At 41.5% G+C, this 11,761-nt stretch overlaps 1 protein-coding gene across 1 annotated transcript; it reads left to right on the forward strand.

Moving 5' to 3' along the window:
- The first annotated feature begins 3,629 nt into the window (after positions 1 to 3,629).
- On the forward strand, positions 3,630 to 11,299 carry SLBP (stem-loop histone mRNA binding protein). The gene is made up of 8 exons (XM_067298334.1): positions 3,630 to 3,771; positions 4,282 to 4,413; positions 6,205 to 6,309; positions 6,858 to 6,917; positions 7,168 to 7,299; positions 8,000 to 8,149; positions 9,480 to 9,564; positions 10,324 to 11,299. The coding sequence occupies exons 1-8, from the start codon at positions 3,725 to 3,727 to the stop codon at positions 10,438 to 10,440; spliced, it is 828 nt and encodes a 275-aa protein (XP_067154435.1). The 5' UTR covers positions 3,630 to 3,724; the 3' UTR covers positions 10,441 to 11,299.
- The last annotated feature ends 462 nt before the right edge of the window (positions 11,300 to 11,761 follow it).

An 11,761-nucleotide genomic window follows, 5' to 3' on the forward strand; every position in this document is an offset into this window, starting at 1 on the left:
TAGAATAGCAGAAACATTCCTGCAGGAGCACAAATATTTATGCAGGTGCTGTGCAGGAGGTACATAAGCTGGTAGAGTTACAGCAAGGCCCAAGGCCAGGCAGAGGAGAAGAAACTTTAAATACAGCTCTTACATTGTCTGCTTTCAGAGCTCAGTGTTTTATTGAGTGCAGAGCCAGCCCTACTATTATCACCCAAAGACAGGCATCTTAGGAACATCTTACAACAGAGATCTCACAGAGGAGAAAAGCACAGGACCTGCATACAAACTGTGAGGGAAAAAAACATTAGTGGATAGAAGTACTCAGACCTCTCTCGCCCCTTCTCAAAATACTGCTGATTTCAGTCAGGAGCAATACGTAAGTAGATGCTCCACCCAAAAAGCATTAAAGAGCTGAAAATCATTTCCAAATATATGCTTAGCAGGAGTCTTTGAGGTATATACATTTAATAAAATGAGAATACAGATGCATTTTGTAAAACTGAAATAATTTAAATATAATTCACTGCATTCACAAATGGAAAAACATTGAAACCATAGAACATGCATTGCATTGCATTGCATTGCTTTGAACAGTCAAGCAAAATAATGCAAAAATCCAAAAGGAATCAATCCAGCCAGCTGCTGAGATTTCAAACTATTTAAAAACCTTTGCAAATTATTGGCTGAAGACTCCTGGTCTGGCTCGGAGCAGCTCCCAAGGCAGGCTGGCAAAGTGCAGTCTTTTTTCCATTTCTGAAGCTGATGTGTCCTGCCACCCGCTGTGCCTCGTGATTGCTCCGCTCCTGGGCAACAACATCGCTGCTTCTACACTGACCTGCAACGCAATGCAGAATAGCCGGCATCTTTCACTTTCATTTCTGTATATACTTGCTGTTACGTGAGAAAGTTTCAGTCTGTGAAACCATGCTTCATTTTTACAGTAGCTGTAAATTTTCTTCTCCCTCTCAACATACGCTTTATCCAACCTCGCTACATGTAAAGTACCTTCCTAAAACAAGGGCCTGTCAACACGTGCTTGTCGAGTCTCTCCGAAAAACTTCGCTGGGCTCTTGTAGTTGCTTTTGTGTTAAGCTGCTCGAAATACAAAAAATAACACTTTTTTGCTACTTCCGCATTCTTCAGACACATTTCATTGCTGATCTTGCAAATGTTATTCAAATACAGCCTGTCATAGTAATGAATATTAGGCTCACTTGAGACCCAAGCTGACTGTTCATGTTCTCTTTATCTTTCAAATACATATTTCAGGGACATTTAGCACCAGCTTAGCTGACAGCTAAATTTTCCCTTACTGCTGTTTAAGTGCCTGGTATTAGTCTGAATGAGCCAGAGAGCAAAGATTTTTAAGAACTGCAGTTGTTATTGCAACCTTACTAAACAAATACACAAGTCAAAAATGTTTCTATTTGCAGCTTTGCAAAATGTCTGATGTCATTAAATATCAGCATTAAAAGTATTTTGGACTGAGGCCACATCTTCACTAGAAAGCTTTGCCAGCGACATTTCTGCTAGACAACAGCCACACCACTGGATTTGTGCTGCGGGCTGCTTTGCTGTTCCAGCGTACCCTCACACTGCTGCACCAGCAGCTGTATCGGCAGGAGGGCTAAACGTCCCCCTCTCCTCAGCATCACTTTGCTTTTGGGCAAATGTCTCTGAAACGCCGTGGGATATCGGTGCTTTTCTCAGGAACGTGGTGACCTCGTTCTCACAGCCACATCTGTCTCTTCCCATGATAAACTCTTTCTGTGCCAGGCTTTGAACTCTCCGTAACACTGTGATCAGAACTGCAGATGGGAACAGATTAGCAGAATTTTTGTATTGGTTTCAGAGGGCAGCAACTGACTTATCCTGACTCCATCCAGTTACCTACCATGATCTACAACAGGTATGAACGTGTAACTGCGTTTCTGTCAAGTAACCAGAGTGCATGATATGGAGCGTTTGCTGGCTTTCTACTATCTGTTAGAGAAAAATGATCCTGACTGAATAAAAATGCAGGCTGACATGCAAGCCATACGCGATCCAGAACAAAGCTTGCTAGAAGACATTGTTTGGAATAAACTTGAATGACCAAGTTATGTTTATAATAGAAACTATGCTCTGCATTTTTTGACTGAAGCATTTCTCACCCAGTTTAAGAGCCCTTAAAAGTGGATTTTCTGGATCCTGAAACCATGACTTAGTTCTGCTGCATTTTTTGAAATTCTATTATTGTAGCTGCTGTACAGAGGCAAAAAAATAAAATGAGATGATGCTGTCACAGAACAGAAGCAGAAAGAGGTACTTACCCATTATTTTTAAGGTTTCAGTTGAGGTGTCATGACAGAGATTTTTTTGTAATGTACTGCCACCAAAACCAGAACTCCAATATTGCTATGTCCTGTAGAGCTGAATGAGAATATGCAAAGGCTGCATCTGTACAAGCAAAAACATAATTAACCACTCAGAGGGGTAACCGAATATCTTAGAAACAGAATCAAAAAAAGGCAATCGTTTTCTTCAAGAACAGTGTTATTTCCTTGTATCTGACTGACTAGCGTCAGTTTAATAATGAAAACATTAAATCTCCTCACTGGCTGTTTTAACCTTAATCTGACCACAGCTGACATGTCCACTGGTCTGAGAAACAAGCAATTGAAAAATGCCTCTTGTAAAGAGAAGGAAAACTCTCATCTGGCTCCACAATGAGAGAAACACATCCAACCCTCATTGCTCCCATATTACTTTTTGAATACCAAATCTGCAGAAATATTACAGTTATATTAAAGCCCCAAACCATAATCTAATGCTTTTTTAAGTATAAATGTTTTCTTGCTCGTTGGAAGAATATCTCTTTACCTTCAGGCCTTTGCCACAGCTATTGTGATAGCTGCGTCCAAAGTCCAAAAACGGAAACACAGAGCCAAGGCCAGGGGCAGAAAACGGTGCACAGTTTGTGTGCACCTTCCTGCGACGTGTCCCCCAGCCTTCAGGCAATGAGGGCTAGACAGGTATTTTTCTTAAAAACCCTGCTTGAGCTCTGCTGTGGGAGAGCTCCTGCTTGTTTCCGAGTTATTGTTAAGACATTTCAGTACGTTCCAGATCTCACAAATTAACGGGATCTTGCCATGTCTGTGGAAGCCACAGGAATTTGTAATCAAAAAATACTTAAGAAAACTCCCCGCGTTAACTTGGAAGCACAGCAGCCTCATGGCGTAATCCAACCTCATTCAAAATTCGCAGTAAACACTATTTAGCGCCAAGTCGCTTTACGCGCTCCGGGTTGGCCGGGCCGGGGCGCGCCAAAACCGCGCCGCCTTCTCCCGCCAACACGCCCCGGGGGCGGGGCGTCGCGGGGCGGGGCGTCGCGGGGCGGCGGGCGGGAGCGGGCTAAACCATGACAACTAGCGGGGGGGTGCTCCGGTGTGCCCCGTTCACCCCGCACCCCGCGAGGCGCTGCGGGACGAGAGGCGGAGGGGGAGGGTGGTTTCTCCGTCCCAGAGCGGGCGCGGCGGGAGGAGGGGGGAGGCCTCCGGCGGCGGCGGCGGCGCTGGCGCTCCCCCCCCGCACACCTGCTCTCAGTGGTCGGGCCCGCGCAGGCGCCCCAAGGCGGGGCGGGGGCGGCGCCAGCGGCGGCGGGAGATGCGAACGGGCTGGGGCGGGAAGCAGGTCGCCGCCGTCCCGCTCGGTCCCGTCTGGCCCGTCCCGCTCCGCCGGCGCTGCGTGAGGGCCCCGCGCCATGTCCTTCCGCCAGAGGAGCCCGCACGGCGGCGGCACGAGCAGCAGGTAGCGCGGGGCGGCGGCGGCCGCGGCTCTGCGGCTCTTTCCTCGCCCCCTCCCGGCGGCGGAGAGGCGGCGGGGCGCCCCGGAGAGACCCGGGGAGCGGGGGCTGCCCGCGGGGCCCGGCCCAGCCGCCAACGGGCGTCGCGCGTGGCGCGGCCGTTAACGGCCGCCGCGCGGTCGCCATGTTCGGCGCTGCCCGCGGGGCCTGGGAGGAGCGGAGCCGGGCCGGGCCGGGCCCCTGCGGGGGCGCGGGGCTGAAGCTCCCGGGGGGGGGGAAGCCACGGGTCCCCGCTCCTCGCCTCGGCTGCCCGGGCAGGGGCTGGGGGCCAGGCTGTGGCGGCCGTTAACGGCTTCCCCTCTGCAGAGCCCGAAGGCCAAAAGCTGCGGTTGTACCGCAGAGCTCGGTTGGTTGAAGTAAAGCTGATGAATGAGCTACAACGTCTGCATGTGATGATGTTCCAAAGATTACAAGGAACTGACTGCTTTATATTGTCTTTACTTACCTGCTGCCAGCCCACAGCCTCCACCTCGTTGGTCTCAAGGAAGGAAACGTGGAGCAGATGGAAAACGGAGAAAGCAGAATGGAACAGATTTGTCCGTCTTTGATGAAAATGAGCATAGGCCTTCTGACAGCAGGCTGGACAGGTAGGTGACGCTTGCGTGGCATGTAAGTACTAGAAACAAGTCTACAACTCTTTTGTTCATCAGAGGGTGTCAGGTTGCTCATTGTACTTAGTTTTTCAAGTCCTACGCATTCATACATCACTTGTTAAATAGCTGGTTTTAAGAACACTAGACTAGATTCTTTTCCCTCCTTATCTGGAGCCACTTCTTATTAAGAATAAGTAAAAGTGTTTTTCATTCTTATGTCTAGTGTTATACTCTTCATCATTTTCTATCCTATTCTATGCTTATTTACTGCTATTTATTGTGAGCCACCATCATAGTAGCTGGGTCATACAACAAAAAGTCAATCTGTGGGACTTAAGCCTTGCTTTCCTGCTCCTCTGACAGAGTTTAAGCACCATTTGCAATCCTAGCCCAGCACCAGAGTTTCTACTCAAGTGTGAACTGACATGGGGATGAGGGTCTGGAGAGAGACAGTTAAGTTGAGCTGAGTATGGGTGGTACCAGTATTGTCACAGAGCAAAATAATCAAGAGAAACCTGTAGATCCTCTCACATTCCCCCTATTCCCTATATACACAGAACTGGTACAGAAACAAACATGTGCAAAAGGGTATGACAGACTTAAGGAAAAAGTTGAGGTGGTGGGACTAACCAGGTACTTCCGGGATGCTGCTGATAATAATGCACAAATTTCTACCATGGGAGAACAGTATATAGTCTGCATTCTTAGCAAAGTTAGAGATCACTGTAAGCAAATACTAGAAGTAGCAAATGTTTGTAGTTTGAACAGATACTTGCAAAGGGACCTGTGCTGTGTGTGTGTGTCCTTTTTTTTCTTTACATAAAGAGGACTTTAGTTTGAATTTAACAAAAGTGTCAAAGTAGTAGTGCAAGCCTATTTCTGATCTGGAAGCAGGGAGTTGGAACAGGTTTTAGTTCAGCTGTGGTCTAATTCCCTGACTTCAAAGGACTTTTCTGGGCAGAATCTTAATAACTCTCCAGAATATTTCCAAATCTACTGAAAAATCTCTGGTCTGTAGGTTACAGTTTTGAGTTTGTACTTTGAGGGAAAATTCAGTCATCAGGAGGACAAGGAGCTAAGCTGAAAAACATATTTAAGAATCTGAAATTAGGCAGCTATTGTTAGCTGGGAGGGGATATAAGCTTCCTCCCCTGCCCCTGCAACAGTCTGAATCTGCTCATGATGCTAATAGGCTACAATAAAGACAGCTGTTAAGTATCAGTTCGCAAGGTCAGAGCAAATCTCAGTTTATGAGCTAAAAATTGAACTTTCTTTTTGTGCATTTGCCTGTTCTTCAAATTATGTTTTCAAATGGGAAAGTTCTGGTGCTATCACATAGTTTTATTTCATTCACTGTACAACTTAATTCTGTGTTCTAATTTTTGTCACTTCTTTACTGGGTCTGCAATCATGAAAGGGTAAATATTTAACTAGTTTAGTGGATTGGAAATGCATAAGGGAGTAAATGAGTTACAATGGTATTTAACATGGTTTTCTGAAGAAAAGCAGCTACAGTATGGGAAATGCTGTAGGCTAGGTTACTTACAACATTGGTACCTTTCTACACATATGTAAAACCCACCCCCTCCAAGCCCAAAGTGAGACCCTACAATGAGGTTTAAGTTTAAAATGGCTACATTTTAATGGAACTGTACAAGATTCTCACAACCAATAAGAGTACTATAAATGAATACATGAAATAACTATTAAGCTAAAAAGGGGGTAGGGGGATGTGGAGAAAAAATACTATAAAATAAAATTTTAATGTAGAGGCTCTCTTCTCAGTTTTACAACGCCAGAAGGCCCTGGACCCCTTTCACGGTGTTCAGACTGGGGAACTGCAGTGGAAGAAGATGAAATGAGGACCAGTGTTAACAAAGAAATTGCAAGGTACCATGGGTGTTTAAGATGAAGTGGTAAAAGGAGGGGAAATGGTACTTGTCTTGTAGAATCTGTACTGAGTTGCTTTTTAACTTCACAATTATAGTAAAGTCGGAGACTAATGTAGGCCTGACAGCCACAGATAGTAAGTCCTGCTTTTAGGCCAGCTTTGGCTAGCCCACTAGGAGTCCTATAGGAGTGACATAGCATACTCTTTGGAGAATTAATGTGTATTGCTGAATGTCCCCCTTTTGGAAGAATCCTGTCCTAAATCTTTGACTTTGAATGTCGTTGCACTGATTGCTGTTTTTGTGTATAGTTACTATAACAAGGATTTTAGGGAGAAGACTTGGGAAAAGTAAGTTTGGGGATTTATGGAATAGATCTTTCCATTTTTCCCTAAATGGGAAGATATTTATAGTCTGTGGGTTGACTTCAAGATTATTGTTTAATTGAGAAGTAAAATCAACTGTGAGCTGTGTGTGTGTGTGTGGGGGGGAATCTTATATTTTTCTCTTTGTGTATATTCTTAAGAATATTGATTTGAACTCTTACAGATACAGAAGAAAACTTCTGATAAATGAATTTTCAAGAGAAAGGAAGTCCTCCTCTGGAAGGTAAGATAAATTTCTAGCTTAGTTGAGGGAAATCCTGACAATAGGTCTCAATCTCACATGTGCCATGTTGCTTCTGAAAACCCTCAACTTGTAATAGTTCATCATTAATCTGCTCTAACATGTTAATTCAATAAGAACTTTATCAACCGCTTTTAAAAAACATGTTAACTTTTCAACTTCTAGATGTGTGTTTGTCTTTGACTATCATTTGTTTTCCTATATGCCCAAATTTACACTATTTTCTCTCTAGTTCTGATTCAAAGGAGTCCACTGTAACGGTAGAACTTGAGACGGATGAAGTGGTTTTGATGAGAAGACAAAAGCAGATAAACTATGGAAAAAACACAATTGCATATGATAGATATATTAAAGAAGTTCCTAGGTAAGGTGTTTGAATTTCTGGAAAACTGCAAATATGCCATACCTGTTTGTTATAAGCATATTAACAGACTAAGCTTTGTACCCGAGGCATATTCAAATGAAGGCATCTGCAAATGTGACTTTCTAAGACTCTTCTCCCCTCCCCAAGATGATTGAAACTAATGATTATATGTAACTTGACTTGGATTTTTTTTTTTTCCCCCAACTACTCTGTGCATGAGGAATGTTCGCTTAGAACTTTCTCATGTTGCAGAAATGAAAGCGAAAGCTGTTTTGGTTGTAGTTGTAATTGTCAACTAGAAGAAATGAAACTGTGTTTTTCAGTCAGCTGAAAAACTAAACTTACTTTTAAACTTACCCTTACTAAACTAAAAGGCAAAACAGAGCCTAGTTGCTTTTAAGTTTGAAAGGTATGTTATATGCAGAAGCTGCATGCTGAAATTTTCAGACTTATTGATAATTCATTTATATTTAAACTACCCGAAGATGTAAAACCTAAAATGCGAATATGGAGATGATAACCTTTCACTTAAGGACTAGAGCTGTGCCAGTTGTGGAGTCTTTTCTCTGATTATGTTACTTATTTCAGAATGTGTTGGGCTGTAATCAGCCTGTTTAGCAGGCAACCAGTCTTAGAATTTAAAGCTATTTGATATGTCTGTGTGAAAAGCATTAATTTTTCTTGTCTAATATCTGAACAGATGCCATCGTATACCAGGAGTTCATCCCAGAACTCCAAATAAATTTAAGAAGTACAGCCGTAGGTCATGGGACCAGCAAATTAAACTATGGAAAGTTGCATTGCATTCCTGGGATCCACCTACTGAAGAAGGATGTGATCTGCAAGAAATGTATGTATTGAGTATTCAGGATACCTTTAAGGAAACTAATATATATGATCTTATGCTCAGAAAAAAACAGCCCTTTTTGAGACCAGTCAGTGATCACTGAATGTTTTCATTAGCTGCTTGTCCACATTTAGTGCCATCTAGAGCTATTCAGTTCCTTTGCAGACAAAATATGTGTTAGCTGACTTCTGAGGGTTTTTTTGGACCTAGTCGGTGGGACTAGATTTAGCCAGTGTCCTTGCAAGGACGTGGCTGTATGTCCCTCATTTCTTTAGTGGATTTCCCCAGGGTGAAATCAGAGATCCTACTGCAGTGCTCTATATAAGGACGTACCACACCAGCAAAGCAGGCTAGTCCTTTCAGAACAGTCTCTAGACTGATTCTGGAGGGACAAAAGCGATTTGCGGTGGAAGTAGTGCTGCAGAGTTTGGTTAACTGACTTGCAGATGACTCATGAATATTGAGCTCAGAACAATACAATGTACAAGAACATGCCTTATACTCTTCTAATCTGCTATTTCAAGAGCAATGGTATAAATTCTTGATTTCTGAGAAGAAAGACTAGTAAAATCACCTCAGGGTAGCATTAAATTAAAAACACCGCTATGAGAGTTCACAGTCCAGGCTAGTGTCATCTTTTCTTCTAGAAGATGTAGAAGAATGTGACCTATTCCTTTCATCTGTAGGAAAGAAAAGTGATCAAGGAGCTTGCAAAATAAAATAAACTGGAACTACAGAATGAAGGGAAAGAGATGTAACTGATTCCTCAAGAAAAATATTTTTGTTGCTAAGTTTTTTTTTTCTGATGATAGAAATCAATATGGAGCAATATGATCTAAAAGCAAAGGCTTAATTTGGTTTTCTTTTTACTTGTAATTGACATGAATGGAGTTAGTTGGTATTTTAGCTTGAAGCCTACTGTATATGTTGCTGTTGAAACTCTATCCCCAGATGCTGGGGTCTGGTTGTGTGCATGATGGCTGTTAAATTTTATGTCGGAAGACAAATTAGCGTTGTCTCAGGGAAAACAAATTCCTTGCTCTTTCCATAATATTTGCCCTCTGTATTGAGGCATTGCTTGAGCATTGGATATTTGTCTTTAGCAGCTGCAGTATTCAATCTCAAGGCTTTAATTTAGTCTTCGGATGTTTTGACTGTGTTAGTTAACTTGTTATTTTGTTTGGTCTTAGCAACTTGTCAACTTTGTCCCTATAATCTCTGGATGTCTCCTTGTTCTGGCACCACTTCTAGAACCACACCCACAAAGTGCAGTAAACTTACTATGAGAAAACTGAATTTGTTCTAAGCTGTATGCTTTTGAATTATTTTACAGTAGTCCTGTTGATCTTGGTGAGATGGAGACAGAATCCATAGGAAGCAATTCTACTGAATCTCAAACGAGTTCTCAAGATAACGATGTAAGAATATCTATCACTTGCATAAATATTTTTTTAATAATCTGTCCATTACTTATAATCATATCCAGAGTAGCTTGAATACATCAGAGACTCTATAAGCTGCCAGGTGTAGATAAAGACTATTTATAAAGCTGAGTGATTTCAAGTTGTAGATGAACTCACAGAAATATTTTCCCCTATAGCCAGTGTTTGTCTGTAGTCTGAGTTCAGAGAGAACTTAAGTGATCAGCTGAGATGACAGAGATCTCATTCTTCGTAGCCTACAAAAGAGAATGTATGTGTGTTTAAAGCATGCCACTTTGACCTGCAGTGTACAAAGAAAACACTTCTTACTAAGACTGTGATACCTAATGTTAAAACAGGACATAGTTGGCACACTCCAACTTCTTGAAGTAGGCTATTTTTATATCCAGGAAGCATTTTGCACAGCTGGACAGTAAACTTCCATAAAGATTCAGTAATGTTTTTCTTAATGGGTTTCTTTCTCTGTTGAATATTGAATCTGGATAATATTTCAGTATCTGAAGATATAGATCCTTTGAACATACATTAAAAAAAAATCTTAGAAAATAGTTGGATGGGCAGAGAAGCATTCATTTAAATTCTTCAGTCTTATACTAGTCTTGTTTTTTCTATGATATTCAAAGTGTTCATAAGCCTCTCTTATAGTGTGGGCTAAATGAGTCACAGAAGTGAAATATGTTATTGCATAACTAAGTTGCATTTGACTACTAACTATTCACTGACTTTGTATTCCAGGACACTTATTCTGGCACTCCGACAAAAGTCAGACATGTTGACTATCAAGCAGAAGGTGAATTTGACTTGGAAGCATGTTTGAGTGAGCCACTTAAAGATTTCAATACTGTGAGTTAAATAGTTTTGGGCAAACTGTTTTAGAGGAAGTTTCTTTTAAATTTGAGAGGTTAGCCTGATTAATAAACTGGGTGTTGTCTACCTGTTAATCGTATGAAAGCTTGAGCAAAGTTAAAGATTGTTCTCTAAGCTGTGGTTGGTCTATGTATCCTCTGGACCAAACCTATGTAAAAATAGAATTAAGTTGTGTGACTTTTTAACTTCTAATTTATGTATATCAGATTTTTTTTATAAAACTTTTCAATAGAAAAATAGCCAAAGGCAACGCTGTCCTCAAGTAATTAGAAATAGTTCAGTAAGATCTCATTGTTTTTTCCCATAGTTGAGTTTGTAACTTCAGTTGCCACCCACAGATCAAAAGCAAGGTAGGGAGATGTTTTTGACCATCCATATGTCACTTTGCTTTTCCACCTGGCTCTGCTATAAAGATCTATCTGTAGGTAATACAGGTGGTAGCTGAACCATGCTGGTGATTAGTACTAGTAAACAGGGCCACCACAGTTAAATTTAAGTTTAAACTGCCTTACTTAAGAGAGAGCAGATTCTTTTTATTTGCAAAAATGTTTTTGAAACAATGGGAAAGTAAACACTGTAAGAATCTGAAGTTCCACATGGTAAAGCCTGGATAGCAGTAATAGTGCTTTAAGAAGCAGTAACCTGAAAAGTCTGTAAATAGTCATGAACTCTTAAAGCAGTCAAAGTGTCTAGGGAAAGTGCTCAATTCTTTTTAATTTGCTGATTTTAAATGTAAAACTGTTGTAAATGATAACACTGTACAGACTTTCTGCTGAAAGCAGTTAATGTTTCTATTGCTTTTTTTGTATGGTATGTTGCTGAAAAATAAATGGATGTGTGTTTATTTATGACTCTTAAACTTTATTTCATATTAATTGTTTTTTAGCACGTTACCAGCATTTTGCTATCCACAGAACATGTATCTGAGACTGGTATTAACACCTATGCTTGCATATGTGTTCTTTAGCACCATCTTCTGACTTTCTCTGAGAGCACATAAAATCTACTTGTATGTATACAGGCCATTGCAGTGAATTTAAGGCTTAAAGTTACATGGATAAGGCTGCTGACCTTTTGCAGACTCCTCAAATAGTTTAGACTAGTAGTTGTCCATTGGCTGGCCATCAAGTTCTGTTATCTAGAACATCTGCTAAAGAGGTAGGTGGAAAGTTCAGTCTTGTTTATTAAATAGGACCTTTTATCAAGGAAAGTCACCTGGCATTATCTTTAAAATGGAATTTCTGGGTGACAGAGACACTTACTGATTTGAAAGTTGAGAAGTTTCTTAGCTCTGAGGAGTATTACT

This window comes from Apteryx mantelli, chromosome 5 (genome assembly GCF_036417845.1).
Source record: "Apteryx mantelli isolate bAptMan1 chromosome 5, bAptMan1.hap1, whole genome shotgun sequence".
Lineage (NCBI taxonomy): Eukaryota > Metazoa > Chordata > Aves > Apterygiformes > Apterygidae > Apteryx > Apteryx mantelli.

Bases quoted from the DNA above. Each gene is read 5' to 3' on its own strand.
- SLBP (XM_067298334.1), top strand. From the start codon at position 3,725: ATGTCCTTCCGCCAGAGGAGCCCGCACGGCGGCGGCACGAGCAGCAG. The intron at 8,150-9,479 runs GTATGTATTGAG...ATTATTTTACAG, and splicing joins GGATGTGATCTGCAAGAAAT to TAGTCCTGTTGATCTTGGTG. The intron at 9,565-10,323 runs GTAAGAATATCT...TTTGTATTCCAG, and splicing joins CGAGTTCTCAAGATAACGAT to GACACTTATTCTGGCACTCC.